Source organism: Vanellus vanellus, assembly GCF_965231255.1.
Source record: "Vanellus vanellus genome assembly, chromosome: 2".
NCBI classification, from domain to species: Eukaryota; Metazoa; Chordata; class Aves; order Charadriiformes; family Charadriidae; genus Vanellus; species Vanellus vanellus.
The window spans coordinates 94,021,007-94,046,300 of NC_138906.1; the positions used below are offsets into that span (position 1 = coordinate 94,021,007).

The following is a 25,294-nucleotide window of genomic DNA, read 5'->3' on the forward strand; positions in this document are numbered from 1 at the left end:
TGCATTAAATGAGACATAAAGTCGATTCTGGAGCTGGAAAAATGACGTTTGTAGGTAGGGATTCTTTCACTGTCCAGCCACATACTATCATGACAGTCTGTCTTCATCATTATTATTATTTCTGTTAATGCCCAATACAGGTATCTCAGTCCCCATCCTAAATTGATGCTAATTAAGCATGGGGTAGGCACAGAGGGGGAATACTACATTTTATGAACAGGTTAGATGTATTTCTAGTTGCAAATGAAATAATGGGACCAATTCAAGTTTCATAAACTGCTTAAATCTTGACCACAAAGTGTTTTAGATACTAGTGGTACAGTGCAGCAGGAACCATTTTCCACATGTCAAATCTAAGCAAGTCTGATGGTAAATTGTCACACCACTATCTCCAGTGAGAACATAAACACTTTGTGCACTCCAGTAGCTATTTGAAGTTATTTGTAAGCACACGCATTATTTGGAATGCACTTGACTATGTGTGCAAAGTTAGCAATCAGGTGAAGGTTCCTTAAAAACTGGGACCTAGAAGAGCACCAGAATCATAAATGTGCAGCTGGCTTCAAAAATTTGCTCTTGTCCTCAGTCTGCCCAATAGTAAAAAGACGAACTGGTTCTGCAAACTGAGCTCTTTTGGAAAGTAATATTAGGCAAGACCTGGGGGGTGGAGGGGAAGGAAGATACTGAACTTAATGAAGGAACTCGCCTCTTTTGGTGGGCTTCAAGATCACCACCTACAGCATTAAGTCAGCAAGGATGTCCTGAGTAAGGAATAATGTCTTCTACAAACGCAGAATTCTCACTGCTCTTAAACCATATTTCTTTCCACACTGCTAAGTATCTATTTGCCATTGTTTCATACTTATCCTAGCAATCTTATTTCTAGAGGGAAAAATATGGCACATCAGGTACCTGATAGTAAATTCCCCTAACAGACAAATTACGATCTTGATCTATCAGTCTCTGAAACACAGGGAAGCATTAAAGCTACTGAGAAGCTAAAAATAAGCAGCCGTAGAACCAAAAATTGAAACTGCAACCAAAACTGGGTGGACGCATGAAAGCTGGTATTTAAAGTTTACTGAATATGTCACAGTGCCTACTTTGGTCCCCAAATACAAGAAACTGGATGATGTTGTTGTCTCCCGTTAAATGAACCCTTCTTTTCCCTTTTCTGTCCGTGTCCTTTCAAATATGTGAAATCTGTATCACTACCTCTTTTTGGATGCTTTAAATACTTTTTTATTTTGTCTGTTTGCTTTACACCCTCGAAGGCTGCCTTACTTTTCACACAGATCTACTGCGTGGCCTACAAGGGACAGCCCTGGAGCGGTCCCTGCGCAGCAAAGTTCGGTGGCTGCTGAAGCCCCAACCAGCACACCCCAGTTTCACTGGGACAGCCGGGGCCCCGCTTTGTGCTTCAGTGTGAAACAGAGGTCCGAGGCAGGCAGGTCCCCACGTATATAAATGCAGCCCGATAAGTATCTTGCTCTTTTCCCATCATTGTTAATTACCAAGTTATTTGTGTGTAAACAGAAGCTTTTGATTTCCTAATCAGCCTCCTGCCCGATTCATTCAGAGATGTCACACACCAGAGTTTGACAGCACAATTAGTCACCATGGAAGCTATTGTGATGTCACAAACACTGAATTGTGGCATCATTGAATGAATCTGGCAGGAGAAGGATGTTGGTTACAAAGGAGAAGGCTTCTGTTTACACAATACCTTGGTAATCAGCAATGATGGGAAAGAGAATATAGAAAAAGAGAGCCTGGTAGTTTAATGAGCATTGATAAAACTGAAAATTTGTAAAGGTTGTCAGAAGCGCGCATGTGGCATATTAAGCTACGGAGATAAAGATTCTGTAATTTATACCTTAATCCTTCACCTCGTCCTATTCCTCAGAACTGAAAGTGTATCACAGACATACACAAACGAGTGTTTCATGTTATTTTTTTTTCACGTATTTCTATATTAGGAGAGATACCCAATAAAACCATGAAATAATCAGGATATCCGATGATTTTTTTTTTTGAGTGCTCTTCAGTAGAGCAGTGAATTTATCTGCGTTGAACAGTATCGGTTTAGGGCATTACATCTCCAGCAAATTGTTTCCTTTTTTCATTAGTAAGGGTTCTGAAATACATTTTTGGACATAAAAAAATCTCTGTTGGCTACAGATAGCATTTACAATTCCAGTGCTGGTGATCGCAGCTTATGATTTGTCTTCCTCCGTTTTCTAGAAAAAATTCCCCATGAAGTATATCTACTAATACTCCAAACGCTACACTTTCTAAAGCGTTATTGTATGCTACATAGAATTATAGACAGCGTATCTGAGCGATATGCAGTTGCAAGCTGCACAGCAGAACCCTGCAACTAATCAGTGCCACAAAATAACAGGAAAAGCAAGACTGAATAACATGAGATCCTTTCAGGTACTGTAATTAAACCAATTCACGGTGTTATTTAATTCCCCATAGTTCTTCCTCTTGCTGCCTTCTTGAAACTGTAACCATGACACCTTAATTTCAATCAGGTGGAGGAGCTGCTGCCTGGAGAGCAGATGCCACCGCTGGTCCAGAAATTGCCCATGGATTTGCGGGTGGTGCCACCATTTTTTCCCTGCCTGAAGTCAAGTTTAGCCAACCCCCTCCCCCACCTCAGCATGTCTAGCTTTCATAAGCATTACTGTAGGTATGCAAAGCTGAGTCCGTTCACCCAGGTCTCCCAGCTGGTGATGAGCTGAGCTGTTTCACAGGACCGGTACTCTAAGGATCAAGCTTAATTTGCCTAAGCTGTTTATTTGCAATAGCTTCAGACACAGCAAGGTAGCAACAGAGCGCTAGCGTGAAGATTAGACAGTTCTTTTTCTTTTTTTTTTTTTTTTTGTAATAAAAACACAGAGGATGGGAAATAAGAGAAGGACTTAAAATGGCTTAAACGCTTAACACATCAAATTGCAATACACAAAAAGCACGTATGCGACTTCAGCTAATTGTACAAATAAAAGCAGTGGAAAGAAAATGTTCCGGCTGGAAGCACATTAATAGGAATTACACATATTTTATGTTCCCAGGTAACCATGCCACCCCTTTGACCGTTCCCTACCTAATCCTAGGTGAGGGTGATGCTCCACTAGAGTCCAGCTGTTATCATCCACACAATGACTTTTGTAAACGAGCAGCTGACAGAGGTCCCTGGCTGTCATGTCTGCTAGAATCTCGACCACTTTGCTTGTTCCATCTTCACTAAAGACTTTTACATCCTGCAACATAAAGGGTACACTTACAGATCAACAGCTCTGAACATAGGCAAACCACACAGCTACCGTAGAAAAGCGTCCTCTCGGCGTGACGGTTCCAAGCACCTTGGCAGCCAGGACAAATGACATGGATGATTCACTTTATAACACTCTCTCTTGATGCCCCCTTGCCCTATTTCCCCTCCCGCCTCCCCAACACCTCCCTGAACTAAACAAAGATTCAGCAGGGTTAATATGACCACATAGATAGGAAAAGTGAGAGAGCAGGTTCTGTATAAAGCTGTGTAAGGTAAGCAAACGTGAAACAGTATCAAGAGAGTACTTCGGCAACAGTGGGCAAGAGAAATCACATCCAGTCAAACACACACAATTTTCTCGGCGATCCCGTCAGAGGCCTCCGAACATTTACAGAGGAGCAGGCCCAGACCCCGAAGATGATTAAAAATGGCTCTCTTGTTCCCCCACTAACTTTTGATTGTTTCACTCGGGGATGTCCCACTTGCAGTTCGCCGGCGGATCAATTAGCTACCACAATCCACGCATTTCTCTCCCTGCCCCGACTTCTCTTTTGATCCCAGCTTGAAAGTAGTTCGAAACCAAGCGTGCATACGCTGCACATCCTAAATGTTAATGGAGATGAGAGAACAAGTCAGGAACCTTCTCCCCACCTCCTGAATTATACAGATGCTTTCCTCTTTGCATTGTTCTGCTCAAGCGAGAGACACTTGCCGCAAAATTATTTCTCCGGGCGAACGTGCAGGTCGGAGATTTAAATCGACTCCCCGTTTGAAACGCTGGGCATCCTAGCGAGAGAAGGCGAATCTAACAAAAACCTGGAGGGTAATTCGATATGGAAAATCTTACCTCAACAGCACGTAAAAGGCAGCAGTCGGAAGAACAAGATGGCATTTTAAATAGAGATTGCCTCTTGGGAGAGAGTTTGCTCTCTGCCTTCCGCCGACCCTTTTGTAGCCTGCGGCTGGGCGCCCGGGGGTGCCGGCGGCGGCGGTACCGTACCTGTCACGTAGCCCCTGCTATGGGGACTGTTTCTGGGGAGGGAAACAACTCTGCCAGAGCTCCACTCAAAGGGTTACACGCAATCTTTGCGGTAGTGAATCAAACCACACCGTGTAGACCAATCCTAGCCCTCCCTCCGACTGATGTAATCATTTCCCACACACTATCAGACTTCCAAATTATTCCCGCCCCCCCCCTCAACTCCCCCCCCACCCCCCCCCGTCAAAAAAAAAAAAAGAAAAGAAAAAATAAATTACAAAAAGAAATTTGGTTTTATGACCACCCACGGGCGTTGGAGACCTCTCCGGCAGCCCTGAAGTTCAAAGGCGGGGGGGTGGGAGTGGGAGAGAGGGGGTGGCGGGGCAGGGAAGGGGGGGGGGGGGGGGGGGGGTGTACCGCAGCCCCGGCGGCGGCAGTCGCGCTGCCCGAGCGCCGGCGCCGGTCCCGCCCGCAGCCCGGCCTGCCCGCGGCTGATGTCATCTGCCTGCAACTTAGAGCACTTGAACTTCTCCCTCCCGCCGCTCCCCGACGGCCCCTGGGATGGCGGCTCCCGCCGGGCACGGGAGGCGCTGCCGCCCCCCCCCCCCCCCCCGCTCCCCCGGGCTGGGGGCTGCGGGCCGGGGCGAGAGGCGGCGGCAGCGGCGGCAGCTCCGCACTCCCAGCGCCCGCCGGCCGCCGCCTGCCTCCCTCCATCCCTGCCTGCCTGCCTGCCTGCCTGCCTCCCCCCCCGGCTCCCTACAAACTGAAGCCCAGCGAGGGAGGAGTTAAAGCCTCACCGAGCCCAAGTGACTCAAACCCGCGCGTTCAGGAAACGGCTTCATCTGACAGCAGGGATGAGGCAGCTCTTTCAGAAGTAGGATCCGGAGGGGAGGGGAGGGGAAGGGGAAGGGAGGAGGGGACGAGGAGAGGAGGAGAGAGGAGAGGAGAGGAGGGGAGGGGAAGGGAAGGAGGGGGGAATCCCGGTTGCTGTCGCCGCGGGGAAGGCATGCACGCTGCACAATGTTACCGCCGCGCTCCCGCCCCTCCGGCCAACGCGCAGCCCAGTCCGGGGCATCCTCGCACACACACACACACACACACACACGGAAATTTTGGTGTTGGGGGTGTCTGCCTCCGGTTTTCCTCCGGCGGGCAAGTGTGTTTGCTGTAATTAGCACCCATTTTACAGCGAAGCAACGCGTTGTGTCGGCGCAGGGAGCGAGGCCGGCACCGGCACCGGCAGCATCCCGCCCTGCCGCGGCGTGCAGCCGGGGGACAGGAGGGACCGGGGGTGCCCGAGGTGCCCGTGGGGCAGGGGGACAGGAGGGACCGGGGATGCCCGAGGACCCCGCGGATCCGGGGGACAGGAGGGACCGGGGATGCCCGACAGAAATCCCACCGGTTTGCAACGGGGGAACGCGGGTCTCGCCTCCCCTCTCTGGATGCGCAGGCACAGCGAAAAGCCACTATTTAACAAGACAGAAAGTTGCTATCTTGTTTCGGTTTCAGTGGGGACTGGGGAGGGACCGATACCCCTTGAACTCCCCCCCCCTCCCCCCCATCGATTGGAAAGGAGTGACACAACCGAAACGGCGGTGCTGAAAGAATTCCTTTCTACTTTCGGCTTCCTCTGTGCACATGACTCCACTTTCTGCACTGAAAGTAAACTGTTTGGGATGGATTTCCTGCCTGAGGAACCAACCTGGTGACATCACTCATTCATTCATTAGTCACCGAGAGGCACAGCCCCGCGCTTGCCGCCTCAGCCCTCGCAGCAGAGCCCGCACCAAGCACACGCCAGGGGCATCGCCACTTTGGCAACGCCTGAAGCACAAAAATAACCCCCCCAAACCCTCTTTTCCTTCCCCGCTGAGAAGGAGGCAGCCTAACAGGACAGGCTGCACCTGATCCTTGTCCCATCCGCGCCCCAGAAGAGAGGACAACTGTTCCACGGAGGGTGCCTCGCAAGTCCTTGCAGGTGGGAAAGTGAGAGCGCTGCAAGACGACCACCACGCTTCTCCCGGCTCCCAGGCACGGGAAGACTTAACGGAGGCATGGCCGCTGCAAGAACGCCACAGATGTCTTTTACGCTCATTCCTGCCATGCTCCCTTGCCATGAAGGGGTCACGGGTAGGTGTCCCACCACCCCCTGCTCCTCACCCAGAGCCTGAGCCGCTGCCAGCCGTCCTGCCATGCCAACAGCATCTCAAAGCCGGTATGGGGTCCACAACGTTGGGCCATTCTTTGGCATACGACTCCGCTGCAGGGCCGTGTTCCCCCCTCCTGCAAGCGGAGCCCTGCCAGCAGCGCCCCGCGATTCCCACGCCACTGCCACTATCGCAGGGATGTTAAACATGGGGGTACATTCATTCACAGGGCCGGTCAGTGGTGGGGGAGGTTTAGCGATGCCGTTAAAGCTCAGGGACGGGAGTGCGGTGGGTGGACGGGTGTGAACGCAGAAATGAGCAAGTTAACTTCACTGACTATTAATAGTGCTGTGTTGGCTATGAAGGACGGCGCAAGGCCGTGTATCACCGCTGACATCACGGCTATAAAAGACTGCATCAGGAGGGGATGTAACGGCCTGAGCTGAACCCTGCCCTGGAGGACGGGAGAGAGGCAGAAGTGAGATGAAACCCTGTGCCTCTGCGGGGGCAAGGCTGCGACGGTCCCTAAGAGGCTTACGCGAAAGGCAAAGGGATTTTATGCCCCCCCACAACGCATGACGTATAACCACAAATACGAAACCAGCTTGACGACAAAGCTTCAGGTCAAACTTTCTGATGGTTCTCGTGACAAAAGAGGCAGATAACAATATTCCTGTATCACAGAGGGGACTTAATTTAAAGCTGGTTGGTCAACCCCCCCCCCCCCATTTCCTACCTTTTTTTATTATTATTTTTATTTTTTCAAGGAAGAATCTCCTACTTTAAGATGTTAAGGGCTCCCTAGTCAAACTTCTTCCACCAGGAACAGTTTCACTTGCAAAATCGATTTGGGGCTTATTATCTACAAGGGAAAATGAAGCAGAATTCCATCTGAATAAAATACTCCAATAATGAAAGCGCTCAGCCTGAAGAGGGGTTCAGAAAGTTAGTCTGACACTTTTGCCCTGCATCCCTCCCAGAAATGCAGTGAAATGCAACAGCAGACTGCCTGCAACAGTGATTTACAAAAGGCCCTAATTACGTCAGCAGCACAAGGCACCTTCTATTCAAAATTAAGGTTAAGAATGCTAAGCCAACCAGAGCACTATATTGGCTGAACATTCAGTGCTTTACAGCGCAAAGGAGCAGATAACAGACTGCACCATTGTTCTGGGAAGAATTCTTCCTCCAAGCTTTTTTTTTTTTCTTACTTGAAAGACAGAAAGACTTAAAAATTAAAAATTTAAAAGAACATTAATATTCATCACTTCAGTGGCTTCATATAATGGGTCGCGTATCTTGAGTACCCTCATGGCTGTTTCATCTTCCAGCCTCAGTTCCTCAAGCTCACTGCAGTCTGTTGTGTGCATCAAGTAACGCAATCATTATTAGGAATGAGGACAAAAAAAACCCCCAGTCATGTCATGGTCACATTACTACTTCTCCACTTTTTTATTTGTGCTATTTTTTTTCCTTTTTCTGCAAAAGAAAACCTGTGACTATATAAAATGATCATAAAACTCACGCTTTTAAATGCCATTATGCTGAAAATCTTCAGCATCAAACGGATCCAAATTTGCATTCTACAATTTGAAATTAATCATGGTGTAATTTATATCAGGGCAAACCAACCGTTGTTATCTTGAATTATGACTCCAAACCAAGTATAAGGAGAGCGTACCAGTTAACAGAAGGCCCCTTGACTGAAATCTAATAGATAAAAAGGTTTCAGTACACTAGTTCTTCAAGAGTTTTCCTTTGTAAGAGATGAAGATCAGAGACATCACAGAAAGCCATTAAATACACTGAAGAGTCATTACTAAGACTGCACAAAGTGAAAATCAGTCCAACAAGTTTTGACTTTCATGCCCGGATTTCACTTATCAAGATTGTTCAGACATGAGAACTGTACCATCAGTGAGGTACATAGACAGGGAATTGAACTGAAGTGCATGTACCTTGTGCAAGCAGAAGGAGCGATTTATTGCAGAAGGCACCCACGTACCAGGCAGGTACTTGCTGTTTTCACTAGAACCCTGTTTTAATGAGATCATTTTCCTGAAAGCTTTCTATACTCAAAGCTCACGGGCTCACGAGAGCAGAGTCAGAGTCACTGGAGGGATGGGGAAGCTTTCAATTAGGATCAGTCAACTCAAAGCTGCTGAAGACTCAAGCTCTGCATGGAGGTTACCCTTGAACTCCTATTTGCCGAGTTGTGGAGGCAATAAAAAAGGAAGGTTTTGCTTCCTATAGTTGCAAACCTTTGATAAAGAAACGCCTCTAAGCATGCTCTGTGCACACCTGACAGGCAAGCAACTCTGGCAACCACATCTACCCACTGGAACACCAACCAGTCCCCTCTTACTTGCCCAGCAGCACTAAGGCAGCTTTGTAAAACATGGGAATTTCAAGTGCTGCAATGAAATAAATATATAGGTCAACCCTATGGCTCTTTTTGCCTCCTGTGTTGCACAGCACATGCAGGAAAAAAGCCCTTCAGACAAACGGCAGCAGTAACAGCACTACAGTGCAGATAGGATCACTTACACACAAGGCATCAGAGAGTACTTCCTTATAAAAGAAAAACAACTGTGAGTTATTTGATCATTGCTTTTTTTTTTTTTTCCCTTCATATAAACATAAAACCCTAGGAAATGCTGAGGTTAAGGTTCTCTCCTCTTAACTCTCTCCTCTGGCATATACTGTATTTAGGTACGTGTTTAAAAGCCTATGAACAACAAAGAAGAACAATTGTTGTAAGATCAAGATCTCAGTCTTTTACTTTCATATTCAGAACAGCAATAAAAAAAAAAAAAAGGACTTAAGTTGGCCATGTGCAAAACCCTGATTCTGTCCCTCTTTGCTGGGCTATCGAATTTTAAACCCATTTCCCAGAGTCAGAGGAATAACTTGACTTGAAGGGGGAATCACAGTATAATCAAGTGTTCAGCGGTCATCAAAGACCAATACTAAAGTAAAATAATCTGTGAGGATCGTACCAGCGCGAGAGGTTTTGGGAATCAGAGCAGTGTGGGCAGAGAGGGGCAGGGCAGGATTAGTGCCGCGTTCAAGTCAGCATCTATATTTGGAGGGTTAGCGTTTCCGAACCGGTCATGTACGAACGCCCAGGGCCACGTTCACGCCAGGTAATTTTAGAGAGTTAAATTCCGTCTGAAGCTAAGGGAGGGAGATGAGGTAACTTAAGATCTAAAGCACATGACAAAGGCATTTGTGTCTCTCTGCTAGCTGCAGAGGGAATCTAGGCTCCTGACTCCGGACTTCAGCTGGATGCCGTAAGCTATATTGGCTGAATTCAGGCCGCGGTGACTAATCAAGCAAACATGTCTCTCTGCACTATTGGCATAATTACACACTGCAATTGTTGACATTTGAGCTTAAAAAAATAAGCAAAGTGTGTGATGTCGCATATACACAAAGCACATTTAAAGGAACAAATACAAGGAGCACATTTGGGGTACTTTTAAATTTTAAAACACAAATGTAAAAACAAGCCCACGCTTTTCCTCCGCTCATTCAAAATTACGTGTGAAAATGGCTGTTTGTTACAGAGACACCGGATGAAATCTATACTCATTATCTGTTTCTCTCTTCTCAAAACTTAAAGTACTAATGCCCTCAGTATAGGCTTAGGCTTGTACAGCAACTGCATCAAAGCTTCTTCAAAAATCTCAGCTGTTTACGTACAAAGGTGTGAACTGTGCAATGTACTTTTCAGAAGAGACCGTACAGAGCGTGTTTTCAAGACACGACTACTGCCTGCATGAACAAAAGATTTATTCCAACATGTGCTCACATACTTAGAGGCTGAAGGTTTGGGAACTGTAAGTTGCTACCCTATAATTTCCGTATTTTACAAATAAATAGCAGAATACAGTTTTAAGTGATACATGCCTACATACAGACAACACACTGATTTTGTGATAGTATCCCCAAAAGCTGTTTCACTCTTTCCCACTTTGGTTTAATGCTCAGATAAATCATTTGACCAGTTTGACATTTTCACGTCTTCCCACTCGATTCCTCGTTTGCCTCTCATTTTTAGGTAAAAGAAAGGAGAAAGACTAATTTTCAATCCTTTTAAAAGTAACAATAGGCCTTTATGAATTGTGCTGAAGCTTCTGGGTATTTGCAGGATGCTGGAAGAGAGAAAGCTTGGGAAGCAGTTTAGACAGGCTTTAACACGGTACCAGTCCACACCAGTGGGAAGGCAGTCCAGCAAAAGCCATCGCACCTGGTCCCGAGTCTGGGAGTCCAGGCTCTTCCTGTGGTCACAGCACTGCCAGCTTACATGTTCTTCTGTGCCTGTGTCCTCCCCCACCCAGCAGTTCCCATTAGTTTTTGATTATAAGTCTGTAAATGAGCTCCCTTCTCTCCACACAGCTCCTCCCAACAGCAATTGCTTTTCATGCAAAAATCCTTTCTAGTTTCGAGATCCTTTACGTACGGAAAAAAAAGATAGTTACAGGCACGGTTAGACTCCTTTGATTATGTAATGAAAGACATTAAGTGATGTTGCTGGCATTAACCTTTATCTTTCATATATTTTATTGTGCAATTTATCCCTAGATAGTTTGCAATCTTCCTCAGCTGTGCTTACAGAACGCGTTATTTATTGTCTGAATTTGCTCCAAGAGAAACGTTTAGCAGAAAAGTTCTTGCAAACACAATTTAAGTCCCTAACAACCCTAGAAAGGGTAATACAAAGAAAAACCATAATAATTTCTTGATTAAACTTCTTAAGTAACCACGCTAGTTACTGAGTATTTTAAATTGTTTTGCCATTATAAATTACTCTGTAGAAAAGGAATTATTACCACATCTTCCTTGCCGCACAGGCTTTCAACCACAAGAACCACATTAATTTGAAACTTGGCAGACAGCGCAGCAAGGCTCCAGGGAGCAACTTCCCATAGGATTTAGAAAAATGGTGCAGGTCCCGAAGACTTGGATGGCTCCTCCCTTCCCAGTAGGACGCTGTGACAACTGCAGCTGAGGCACTTGCCACTGAGCGTCCAGGCCACCCTATGAGCCAGAAAGACGTTTCAGCATAGAGTCCGGCAACGTAAAATTGGCTTCTCGCTCAGATTTACTATTGTCCAAGTACAACTTCTACATGGGTAGTCCACAAAATTCCCCTTCCCGTGCAAGCCTTTCTAGGGGGAAAGGAGCAGAGAGGTTGCAGAGCTGAAAACAGAAACACCTATACACAAAGGGTTGTGTATATAGGTAAACTCGGCTCCAGCCCTCCATTTGCATGCACTGGTCCAGCCACGTATTCCTAGGAAAGGGATCAGAGACCACTTTTGAAGATGTCTTGGGAAATTGAGGATTACTATTTGAAAATTTGTGTGTTTTTAATGCCTGGGAAAACCTTTGGGACAGTGCCCGTCTCTTAGCTGATACAATGGAACCTTGGGATTTTGACTGCGGTTGACATAATAACAGAAATAAAATAAAACAACAACAGCTCCACAATCAGGGATGATGCCAAATAAGCTATATTTGGAACGTCCAGACATGACAAACCAAACACATTATTTTAAGAACCAGTAGTTATGAAATTTGTCTTGAACAACTGCAATCCAATTTACCTAGTCTGGTAGCAAAGGAATCTAAGCAAGCGTAAGATGCAGAGCTGGAGAGAAATTACAAACTTAAGAGTGCAATACAGAGGAAGAAAAAGATAGACCCTCTTCCCACACCTGTTTCTTCCTCCTTCGCCCCCCTCCTCCCCCCTAAAAAAAAAAGCAATCACAAAGAGAAAAAAAGCCAAAGATTTAAGGGCTTCTAAGCTAGTTCCCTGGTGCTTGCAAGTGCAGAGCTCCTAAAGTTTTCTCTGCGGCCCTGAAGGCTAAAATAAATTAAAAAAATTAATGAAAGCAAGGTCTCAGCTGAAGGCCCAGCTCCTAGATCTGACAAGTCTTGCCAGAATTGACAACTGCAGGATAAAAAGAGCTTTCATGACGCATACAGAGGTGCACTAGATTTAAAAAAAAAAAAAAAAAAAATCAATTATCTGCCTCGACAAGAGTCCCTTTATTCCACTCCACATCCCAGTGAACCAACGCTGACATCCCAGAGCAGGCAGTTACACCAAAGCTGCCGGGAGAGAGGGGGAAGCTGGAAACCAAAACAAAAAATGAAACTTTTTTTTTAAGAAAAACTCTATGAACTTAGTATGTGTAGCTTGATCAGAGAAGAATCAAGTATGGTATAATCACATGGAGACACAATACAGGCCACAACCAACCAAAGTGTGAAAATATGAAGACGAGAGGAATTTAGGGCAGTCAGAAAGGTAATTGGAAGCTGATGGAAAAAAAGATAAAACACGGAGAAAGAATCCTAATGAAGACTGGCTATAACCTCCAGGTACTCAAGGACTGACGAACACTTAATGATGGGAATCTGAAGTATAAATACACTATGCAACTCGCAGCCTAACGGCCTCCGTGTGCTGAAAATCCCAAAAGCTCAAGCACACCTTGGAAATATAAATTTCCTGGGCTCCGATAGCATCAGTCGCAACCTACAATAGGTTTTGCCCAATAGGGCTGAGTTCATCCTGCTCTGCTAATAAAAGAGGGGTGCTTTATAACGAGTGGGTGACAGGCTTAACTACAGCAGCATGGCAAAGCATCCCTAATACCCGGCCGCCAGCTGCCTCCTCGCTGTACAGTATTCAGCAATATTGCTTAACTTCCCATCTCCCAAGCTACGGGCTCTGGAAGCCGGCGATTTCCAGCAGCAAGTATCGGCTAATTGTTGCTGCCTGCAAAGTTCGGGATGTTTTATGGGTCAGTTTGTCACACGCACACAATAAATGCTTTTAACAGAGCTGCTCGCATTGGGAGAGTATTTCTGCGCAACTGTGTAAGCATTGATTGTGCCGCCGGAATTAACCCCCTGCAGATCTTAGCCCAGGCAAAGTTACGTCAGTGGGAAAAGAGGGCTCACGGTATCCTCTCCTCAATGCGCCTATAATTCTCATTTTCAGCAATTGCTTTAATGGGAAACTACTCCATAAAACTGCTCCGCTGTTTAATTTTTAGTAAATTTAGACATCAGAGCAAAACAATGATTTTCCCCCAACCCAAGATTGATAGATCAAAAGTTTTTGTGACTGATGCAAAATCTGAGGTTATGTCATCACGATTAAGCTACATATTCTCTCCTGAATGCAGCTAACCCCATGCAAATCTCACTTCAAACCTGCTAAGAATTACTCATTTTCAGTGGGAAAAAAGTGAGAAAAATATTGGAGAAAACCCAAACACAGCCACACAAGACATTTATTAGCATACAGCATCTAACCGCCCTGCCCCAAAACACCTAGCGCAGAGATGCAAGTTACTAAGAAATTTTTTGCATCTCTCGCTGCTCTGCTTCATTGCTGCACCCGTCCATCCGTGCATGCTATGGCAGGACCAACACACGAGTTTTAACTCCACAGCAAGCGCGACTGATTTATCTGCTCCGAGTTCCATTCTGCATACCCCTTCCTCCTCGTAGGGGCACCACAAATAAAAAAACAAACACAAAAAAAACCCACACAACCCAACCCTTTGCTTAGCTTACAGGGACAAATTCCCTGCTGCCATGGTTACCACTCCAACTTCTCTTGTGGAACTAGAATTAAAAAAAAAAAACCACACAAAAAAAACCAACTTCCCTGAGAACAGACGGCTATATAACGTCAGCTCTGCCTCCCCTCACTCATCATTGTTAGCCACTAAATCAGCTACATCTGGCATATTTAATTTGGACTAAATAAAATGTCACTAATTAAAAAGATGCCGAACAAGCAATACATGACATTATAGAAACAGAGAGCTTAGTATCTGAACACAGCCTATTAGGAACTGAAAGGATCCAACCAGTTTTTACCAAGAGCTGAGAAAAAAGGGCTACTAAGTGGTCCTCTATACAATCTTACTCACAACGATGTCCTCTAGAAGCTCTCCCCTATCATCTAGGTGTACTGAGGTTTCCAAGCACTAATTCCCGGAGCAGCAGTGGCTCAAATGGGAAGTAGTTAGCTCATTATAGATGGTATTATTCAGCTGGAAGTCTTCATTCCAACTTTTAAAAAGAAGGTTACTTTGCTAAAGCTACAATGAGTAAGACGTTCAGCAGACATGCACACAAGTTGCTTTGAAGGACCTGTGGCCATGTCGCTGCCTCTGAACAGTAACAGCCTCTCCTCTCTCATGTTCTCCACACTGTTTGCAGCAGCCTAGTTTGAAGTACCACACACTGCTCCATCCTTCCTCTCTTGCAACTCCTCTCCTCAGTGACAGCAACCTGTTCAAAAGCAGTTCCTCTTACCTTGACATCAATACACCACCCCCCCATCGATTCACATCATACCTAGACCAGGCTTTTACCCCTATGGGTACATCACTATCAGTATTCCACTGACACTTATCAAGCAGATTTCAGTGCAAAGCCTCACTGAATCATATAAACCTCCTTTCACAGCCCTTAAGTGTTTTCCATCATCTTTTCTGCCAACTGGTAATCTTTTATTCTAAAGCTGTACTATCCCTTATGATGAGTTGAATAAGCATTCGAGTGATCTCATTTTTAGTGCCTCCAAGGCTGAGGATTTCCCATGAGAACAGATCATCTTCTAAGTGCTTTGGTCCAGGTTCTCAGCATTTATAAATCAGACGACTGGCTCCTCTCTATTTTTGCTGATGTATTAAGTAGAAGTGATATTTAGGTATACTTTGATTGCCATTGCCTAATTTCAGTACTATAGCACGGTCAAGTAAGATTTAAACATTCAACATAAAAATCCCCCCCTAAAGTAAATTTTAACAGAATTCTTACAAGGTGTTCAAGTGAATTAATTTGATAACACTGGCACACACTAGAACTCTTCTTAGAAACTCAGTAGTTATAAATGAATTAACAGTGAGCTTTACCCTCATAACTCCAAAATTAATATTAAAGATGTAACACAGAAATTATATATATCAAAATCATCTTGCCTTTAACCTTTTTTTTTCCATTATAAAAGTTTGAGAACAAGGATCACAGAAGGGTTGAGGTTGGAAGGGACCTCTAGAGGTCATCTGGTCTACCCCCCTTGCTTGAGGAAGGCCACCAAGAGCCCATTGCCTGGGACAACACTCAGACGCCTTTGGAGTATCTCCAAGCATGGAAGTTTCACAACCTCTCTGGGCAACCTCTGCTGGTGCTCAGCCGCCCTCACAGTTAAAAGAGTGTTGCCTGATATTTGGAGGGAATCTCCTGTTTCAGTTTGTGCCTGTTGCCTCACTGGGCATCACTGAAAAGAGCCTGGCTCCATCCTCTTTCCACCCTCCTTTCAGGTATTTGTATACACTTGTAAGATGCTCTCAAGCCTTCTCTTCTCCAGGCTGAATGGTCCCAGCTCTCTCAGCCTTTCCTCACAGGAGAAAAGCTCCAGCCCTTTAATCATCCCTGTGGCCCTTTTTTGGATGCTGTCCAGTATGTGAATGTCTCTCTTGTACCAGGGAGAACAGAACCGGACGCAGTACTCCAGGCACGGCCTCACCAGTGCTGAATAAAGTGGAAGGATCACCTCCCTCAACCTGCTGCCAATGCTTTGCCTACGGCAGTCCAGGATATCATCGGCCTTCTTTGTGGCAAGGGAATATTGCTGGTTTGTGCTCAATTTGGTGTCCACCAGGACCCGCAGGTCTTGTTCTGCCGAGCTGCTTTCCAGCTGGCTGGCCCCCAGCCTGTACTGGTGCCAGGGGTTGCTCCTCCCCAGGTGAAAGACTTTGCACTTGCCCTTGTTGAACTTCATGAGGCTTCTGGCAGCCTGTTTCTCTAGCTTGTGAGCTCGTACACAAATAGTGCAGAGTTACATAAATACCACGATATTAACTAAAACTAAAAAAAACAACAACAGTGAACTTTGGTCATTTAGGAACCCTAAATGGGTCTTTTCCTAGCATCTTTCATCAGTATTTTCCCAAGCCATGCCACAGTGGTTCAAAGTTCCCTTTAGGTTAAGTGTTTCAGAAACAGTTAACGTCCATTTGTCAAAGGCTGATGAACTTAACTGTGTAAGTCTAAATATGAGGTACTGTGCTGAAACCAATGTCACAAGAAAAAAATGCTTCCTGATATAGAACTAGATAACATAATGCTAGAGGTTTGATGCCAAAGCTTGCATGAAAGAAAATGCTACTTCTTCATTCAGCATCTGCTTCAGATTATTTTACATGGAAGTCACTGCTGCTCTGAAGCTGTCAAGGCACAGTCAGCTTCCAATTAAGCTATCTTATCTTTGAAGTTGATTGGAAGCAAAGCTTTCTCCTCCCTATAGGCAGCCCCCTAAAAGTAGGCAATCTGAGATAATTTCCAAATATATTTATTCTGTGGTGTCCACCCAATTAAACATCTTGCGCGAATGCAATCAACGAGCCTTCTCTCTAATTGAAAAGTTTATGCAACAATTTTCATGAAGCTCCCATTAAACATTTAAAATAATTAGCTGCATTAGAACAACATTTATATTCAAATAGCTCACATGCCTAGTTTCTTTGTTTAGCATAGGCAAATGAGTATGAAAAAGATCCCTAGAGGAAAAGACCAAATATTAGGCAAATCTTTTCTTTAAGACAAGAGACACTCCCTAGAAACCAATTCTGCACAGTATTAAATGGAAAATCTTTCAACAGTGGCCTTACTACTGTAGCTGATCATGGAGAAATCAAGCATTTCCAGGACTCAGAAAGGCAATGACAAGGGAGTTGACTCTGTATTTTTATGTATTACAGATAACACGTAACAGCCATTACCTTCAATTGCGCTCCCTTCTTCCCCTTCCCCCTCTCCCTAAATTATTGGCAGTAAGTTAAAGAAATCCACCATGCAAAGATACCAGTAACTTTATTTCCAACCTGGCACGAATGACATTTTTTTTAAAAGGGTTTTGATGGCTCTGTATTTACATCATGGATCTTCTTTAAGAATTACGCTGAGAAAAATATAGGTCATTGAAACCTTCTTGAACTGAACCACAGAGAAACTGAAAGAAAACGTAAGGGCACTGATGTCGGGTTCATCTTGACTTTTCACAAGCTCAATTTTTTTCCAGATTGACTGGCAGAAGGTAGATCAACCTTTGGACATCTTTCTTATTCTGAAGTTCGTATGTCCATGAGTAAGTTAATTCCATTCCCATCCAAAACAAAACATTACAAAAAATGTTGTGCACTTGGCAAACAGACTCAGCTATATAAGAGCAACTTTAAGAAGGTTAGGCTTGAAGGGCAAAAGTACAACTTAGATCAACATATAACAGAAGATATGTAAACATCTCCGTTTAGGATCCTGGGCAACATAATAACTTAATAGTCCCTTCTAGACAAAACTTTACTCTATAAATAAATATATATGAATGTAAACAGTGTTTTTCCCCGCCCCCAAACACTAGCTTGGTTTTGGTATGAATCTGCATCCTAAGATATGCTTCCTTTAGACTATATGCTTATTTCAGTCTTGCGTTTATGAAAACTAGTAACATACATTCAAATTTCATTCTATAGATTTCAAATTACAACACCTACTTCTTCCGTTCAATCACCATGCAGAATTTCTTAGGTTAAATACATAGGTGCATACGTCAAAACTAATCTATTCTGAAGTGAAAAGTGTCCATTAAAAACATATTACGTTATTAATAATAATATGTAATTGTTATTAATAATTATTACTGCACTTCTATCTACGGCCAACACAAATCTTCTGACTTCAGCAAATGTCACTCTTTATCACTTTTTATTCACACATGTAGAGGCAATTTTACACATGGGAAAAACTTTATTGCCTTTTCCAGCTTCAGAAGGTTGTGTCTTCGGATGGTGGTTCAGCATAACCACCATAAGGTTTCTTATTGGAGAAAAATCTATCTTGCCTTTTGTACAATGTCGAAAAGTGTCACAACATTTGCTTCTTCCACAACTCCCCCATCTTGTTGCACAAGATTACACATGGCAAAAGTAAAAATTTTTGGCTAGCTGCAGGGTATTAACTAAAAAATACTCAGTACTGAAACTATTTTCAGTTCAACTGTTGCTCATACACCCTTCAACATAACAGACACTGATCAGAACCAAAGTGTAACTTGTAAGAAAGAAGTGGTTTTGTGGATTTGTTGCCAGAGATCTGCAGGTTCTTCTTTCAGTGCGCCCAGCTGTACAGAAAACAACCCAAGTTTGCTTGGCTCACATCAACTGTGGTTTTGCCAACCTATACACTCCATGAATTTCACTTTTTAAAGCATAACAAAATAGCTAGTGCATGAACTTACTCAAGCTACCCCATGAAAACTGTGTTTAAAGAAGCGAAAAGGTGCATCCTGTTCTAGGTGTCACACAACACATTTCCCTTCCATGGACTGTGCCACGTTAGGCCTAATGTCTTAACCTTCTCTGTAGAGACCATTATTTTCCATGCATACAGACTGGGTTAGATAAATTACTCGGTAGCTTCATTCTGGGGTTCAACGTGGAAACCACCTTGAGATGACAAATTCAGCTTTTTTAACTAAAACATCAGAGAGACATCGTAATGGCTTTGATTGTCCGTTGCAAAGATAATTAATTTGGGGAAATTGACCCTCCCTCCTTCTACACAAACCAACTTATGTTTGTTGCGTTTGGTTTTTCTACTCAAGACAAGTGCTGAGGATAGTTTTCGTAGTACAAAAATCAGCAGGCAAATCGGAGGTCGTTTACTTTGTGAAATGGTGGTCCAATTCCACAACCCTCTCCTTAGAAACTCCTGCTATTACTCTCCCCGATGGGCTTACTAGCTCTTGAAGAAGTGATATGTCCCCTCCCCCTTCTCACAGATTCCCATTTGTTCCTCCAAAAAAATTTTTTTTCCCTCACAAGAATTGGCATCGCTATTGTGTATCAAGTACCAATGGCTAAAAGTATCTGTCCATGAAAGTCTGTGTTCCCTCCCCAAATCTTATATATGTTCATCTATTGAAAATGGCTACCTCAGACGCTTGGTGAAGTTAAACCCTTGAGGAGACATGTGGAAGAGCCCTGACTTTAATTTGCACAAGAAGAATGTGGTTAGAAACTGATCATTTTTCACAGGCCCTTAACAGATGGAAAAAACGCAGCCCTGCAGCTGCCAGCATCTCTCCAGATAAACAAACTCTGCTCTTTCTGCCAGGGGGAGCAACTGATGAGGCGGCTGGCCATTCAGGCGAATGGTCAACAAAAATCTCCCCCTTAGAAACGAGGCCAGATTTGGTCCTAATAAAACAGTTCGCTGACTTAGGGGAAGGAAAGGATATTCTCCATCCCGCACCACTGCCTAGTTTAAGTTTTTTTGCATTCCACCCAAACTACACAGAGCGGGTAGTCGTTTCAGCTGTTACTAGCCCCCTCAATCTAAGCACATCTAGTCATCTAGATGATGATTCAGGGTCCCACTGCACCTAATTGTAAAGAGAAAGAGGCACTTCAGTGAAATTTATCATCTTCTATAGTTTTGCTACCCTAATGAGGCAAGAATGTACCCAAAAGGTACTCTAACTCACCGCTAACTGGAGATACCCAGATAAGCAACCCAAATGAGAGATTTAATTTTTATACAACCACAGTTCACAGAAATAATTCCCACCAAAAAGGTGTTTAAAGGTGATCCCGTTTCTTGACCTCTGAAAAACTATCATATGTGGTTGCCTAACATTACATTCCCCGGTCTCTTTATCATTATATGAGTAAAAAAAAAAGAAGTATTAAAAGTATTACCCAAGTTTTGCTCAGTAGTAGCATTTGTTTGAAAGTTTTGTTTCAGTTTTACTATGGAAAAAATTTAAAGGCAAACAGATAAAATTCTGTAAAGATACTGTTGTCCCTGTGTGGGACAACGTAACTTTAGGTGGGGAGAAGTGGAGCACACGCAAAGGTCCCTTGGTCAGACAGGACACCAATCAAGCAAAATGTGGAACGCGGCACCTTCCCAAAATAGCACTTGCTGTTATTAAGTTGTTTTTAACATGAAGCAAGCAGCTATCTGAAGAGGTCTTTGAGCAGAAGGACAGTAAAACATTGGGACTGTCATATCTACCTCAAATGAATCTGACAGCAGGGGTCTGATAACCTAAGGCTGATTAAACCCCACTCCGCGTCAGAGTTTATGTGCAACTTGTACGTTGAGCTTGAGCTAACCACTGATACAAACATTCATGATACCAAGTCAGACACAAAAAGGTGAAGATTGTCTTCAGCAAGAAATCCAAGCATCCTCCTCTGAAATTATTCAACGCCACTTCTTCCAAGTTGAGATTTGAGAAAGGGCTGCGTGTAGCTGGGAGAAACAACTGTGCGAGGTATGTTCATTAGTCTACAGGCCGCTTTCCAGCAGCAAGAAAAAACGCCACTGCATAGCAAATAATACGAAAAGCATGGACATTCCTACTGCTTGTCTGTTGTAGGTAAAGAGCTCCAAGTTTGTCTTGCATTAACGCACACATTTCATAGTTCAATGTGCAATCAATCTAGGTACTTAATTCCACATAGTGGTAGTTCAGCTGCAGCATACAAACCTAACTTGCAACCATGTTATGCAAAGTCAAACATGTCTTTCCTGAAGTACTTTACTATGGTCATACTGAAAAAGAAGAATCACTCGACATGAAAAAGAAAGACTCTTCAACAATCTTTCAAAAGGTCTGTTAAGTTACTGCAGCAAAACTGGCCTTGGGAAAGTAGTTTTGCACCGACAGAAGTGGTTTTGTACACAAATAATGGAAGAAGTCTTTTTATATCAAGGTCAGAGTTCTGCATTGACACGCAAGTCTAAGCCAAGCAACCTGAGCTACCACCAACTCAGACTTTAAAAATTTTCTCTTCAAATATTTCTAATGTATTTCTTTAACTCAGTGAGCCCCTACTGGTTTGAAATTCCATTTAAACATTGTCACACAATTTAAGAGAAAAATATGTAGTTTCTACTTCCCTACATTTACAGGTTTTAAAAGAGAGTAATGAAGCACTCCAAAAAAGTCAACTAATTCCTCTACTCTCCATCAGTGCTCATACTCAGATACTGCCTTTAAGTTGCATCTCCAGATCCTTTGCAGATGTACGTTCGGAAAAGACATAATTGTAGTAGAGATGAAATCAATTATGTAGGAAGCAGAGGTTGCTGCAAACTCATAAACGAATGCAGTCACTGTGAATACATCTGGCACTTTCAACATTTTATTACATTATTTTTGCTGGAATTTTACTAGGGTCTCCCCTTCCTTAATAGCTGCTATTTGAATGTCGGGCGATTAGCACCTGTAAGGCTCCGGCTTAGGTGAAAAACAAGCTGTTTGCACACACATAATCCTCAACCATTTTACTAGACAAGAATCAGTTAACCACCACAATTTTTATAGCTGCATGTTAAGAGAAGGCTTTAGAAAGAGGCGAAATTGATGCGAGCATGTTTACAGTGCTGTAAAATTTATTTCATCTTCAGAGTTACTAGATTATTTATTTATTTAAGGGATAAAAGTAACATATAGAGAGCTTTCTATAAAGTTCATTCAGCTCTTTCATTTTAATGGTTACACGTCAACATAGCAGAGTCTTTCAACTTAGACCCGTTTGGACATCTGTTCGATGGATGAACTGCTAGAGACACTCAAAGCCAGCATCTGCCGCACAAGCAATTTCCCTGCCCACTAAAAGACTCCCTCGTGCCCTCACCCTGCCTCACTTCTTGCAGTTTCCTGCTGTAGTTTCAATCCTAAAGGTTTCTCCCAGACAAAAAAGTGACTCCTGGAGATTGCCCAAGTGCTATTCCATGCACAGGAGAGAGGGCGAGAGGTAATGAAACCTTATAGATGCAGCAGCTAGCGCAACCTTGGGCAGAGTACTAAGTTAATTTCTCGTTAACCAGATTGGCTTCAAGTTCCTCTGTATTGCTTGAAGTGTTGCAATTAAGTACTGCTCTAAGCTATGCTTAATTAGCCCGTAAGCAAATGCTCATTTGTAACTCGCATGTAGTGTAACGCAGAACTAAATGTTCACTGAGAGCAAAAGGAAATTACACCGAAGGTACATTTGCACAAATATAGCTGGCTGCCTCCTGATTTTCCCTTCTTATTAATATCCTAGAAAATATTAAGAAATGTGTCACACTGTGCAAATGGTTAGAAAGATACATTCTCTAGCTCTGGAGCTGAATTGGTGCTCTCCTCTCCCCCCAGCCAATGAGCACTCCACTCCCCTTGGAATGACAGCGTCTCTCTGCAGCCGATGAAAGATTTGGGATTTGGATTACCTTTTTCATCTGTGCAGTCAAAAAAAAAACCCCACCCCAAAAAACCCAAGCAAAATACTCCAGCAGAACAGGGTGCAAATCATGCTGGTAAGTATGCTCAAAGATAAGCAACAAGCATAAACAAAACTTTCACCAAATAGCATTTAAAAAATTGACTGGATCCACATTCAGCAGTAAACCTCAGCCTTGGTGCCTCTTGCAAAGAAGACAAAAGAGGAAATTAATAGTCAGTTCTCAAATATATTTAGGACCTTTTAAATGCTACAAGTGGAATGACATTAGCTTCAAGCATAGCAAGGACATTTTTCTGCTGGACAGTACTTGTGTCTGCCTTTCAGAGGACGCTCATTCGACAAGGCTGTAACACAAGACGCAAGGCTCAGCCTCGCTTGGACCAGCTTTACATAGCATTGCCAAGCTAGATAGTTTGTTAAAAAAAAAAAGTTCAAAGGTTAGCAGTGAAAAAAATCCATAGAACAAAGCAGCACATAACACAGAAAAGTACTTCGAGAATATAAAATACAAGGTTTTATTTGTATGATTACATGTTGCTATTCCTGTAACATTAGCTTTCAATTCTTTGCCTGATGAAGAGGATGATCTGAATATATTTAATGTCTACTTCTTTTCAATCTGTTCCATATCGTTACAAGGTGTGTGAAAGTATTGCAGGCAATCTTTTCACATTCTCATATATATATACACACACACTCTTAAAACACTTAAAAACAACACTATTCTGGAATTTGAGACAACTCAGCAAAGAATATTCTTAACCTGAGGCACGGCAGGTATTTTTCAATGCTAAAACCACGTACCTGATACCCATTGTTTAGCACAGACTCAGTCTTATAGTTTGTTCTACATCACTGAGTACTTGGGGAATGGGAATTGCTGCAAACATCTGGAAAGCTATTTATAAGGTCTGGAAATAATCCGCTTGGCTCGCTTTCAGTGGATTTTAGTAAGCAATAGGGAAAATAAGTGTGACCAGCAACAATATGACAAGCAAGTTGCTTCAGAGTAATTAGCTGCTTTTAACAGTTTGCAGGCAAGAACAAGCTCAAAAATGACTCGCAGAAGCCCGAGGGCAAATTGTCTGTAAAGTTAAATCCTGGTGGTTTACTATCGGCACGCTGTTATTTAACTTAGAATATTCTTTTCTGCAATGTTTTGCACCTCAATTGTTGACTTTTTTTTTTTTTAGCAATATTTTTTCCTTAGGGATAGCTTGTTCCTACTCTCATTACCTATTCTGGCAAGGATAGTGGGGAAATGTGATTTTTTTTTTTTTAAAGGTGAACCTAGAAGGCGAGAGGAAGAACATGTTAAAGGTCATCCCTACAGTGAGACGGCCAACCTTCCCCCATGGCTGCAGGGCACAGACACTACTCCCAGCACTCGGGCCCTCTGCAGCTGCTGAGTGTGCTTCAGCAAGTCTGATGCCTCCTGCAATGGCGGGGGCCATTCAGCAAGTGGGAGGCAAGGTGTGGGTGGGGATGATGTTCCTAGATGTCTGGATGGGCGGTGCACATGATTGACTCTAGGGCCATCCAGGGTAAAGTTGTCTCCATTGAGAATGGGTATAGCCCATATCTAAATATCCCCCAAAAGCAGAGCAGTTCCTCACTCTGGTCAGACAAGAGATCTGGGCAGATAGAAGGGGCGACTGGGAAGATCCGGGTGCGTTAAGGTGGCAACTGTTTGGTGAGAAACAAAAGCAGCTTTGAAAGCCATCTCCCACTTTCACCCCTTGTCCCATAAAAACCTGCAGAACAGTTTTTGCTTTGCTGTTGATGAAATTCCACTGGCAATAAGTCTGCTGAGACAAAGTTGCTTTATCCGTATTCCCCAAAAACATCCCATGCTGAACATAGGATCTCACATCCAAACTCCTAGCTGACAGTCAATCTATTTTGGTTCTGAGTGCTATTCATTATCCCCTTAGCAGCAGGAGAAAAACCAAATCTTTATGCTTCCTGCCATAGTGAAGGTATTTCCAACTCCGTTGCTTCCTGAAATCATAGAATGGTTTGGGTTGGAAAGGAACTTAAATATCATCCAGTTCCAACCCCCCTGCCATGGGCAGGGACACCTCCCACTACACCAGGTTGCTCAAAGCCCCATCCAGCCTGGCCTTGAACACCTCCAGGGATGGGGCCTCCACAACTTCTCTGAGCAACCTGTTTCAGTGTCTCATCACCCTCACAGTAAAGAATTTCTTCCTAATATTCAATCTAAATCTACTCTCTTCCAGTTCAAAACCGTTACCCCTCATCCTACCACTACATTCCCTGATAAAGAGTACCTCCCCACCTTTCCTGTAGGCCCCTTTTAGGTACTGGAAATGCAGCAGGAGGAACCAGCTCCACTAAGCCTGACATGACAGCAGCAGGGTCTACCACTGGAGAGAACAAGCAATCCTAATGCCAATGGAGGAACATGACATGTAGCTTTTATGAATCAGTGATGGGTTACCTTTTAACAAGTCCAGATTAAATTCGTTTTTATGTAAGTTTTGAAAATGATGTTCAGATTACAGCCAGGCTGAAGCAAAAGATT

General features: G+C 43.7%; 1 protein-coding gene across 1 annotated transcript in view; it reads right to left on the reverse strand.

Annotated features, from left to right (window-relative positions):
* Positions 1-25,294, reverse strand: part of GRB10 (growth factor receptor bound protein 10) — a 113,258-nt gene that overhangs the window by 23,385 nt on the left and 64,579 nt on the right. Inside the window, exon 5 of the mRNA XM_082480001.1 lies at positions 3,113-3,269. Coding sequence (XP_082336127.1) covers positions 3,113-3,269 — 157 coding nt within the window. The remainder of the gene's footprint in view (positions 1-3,112; positions 3,270-25,294) is intronic.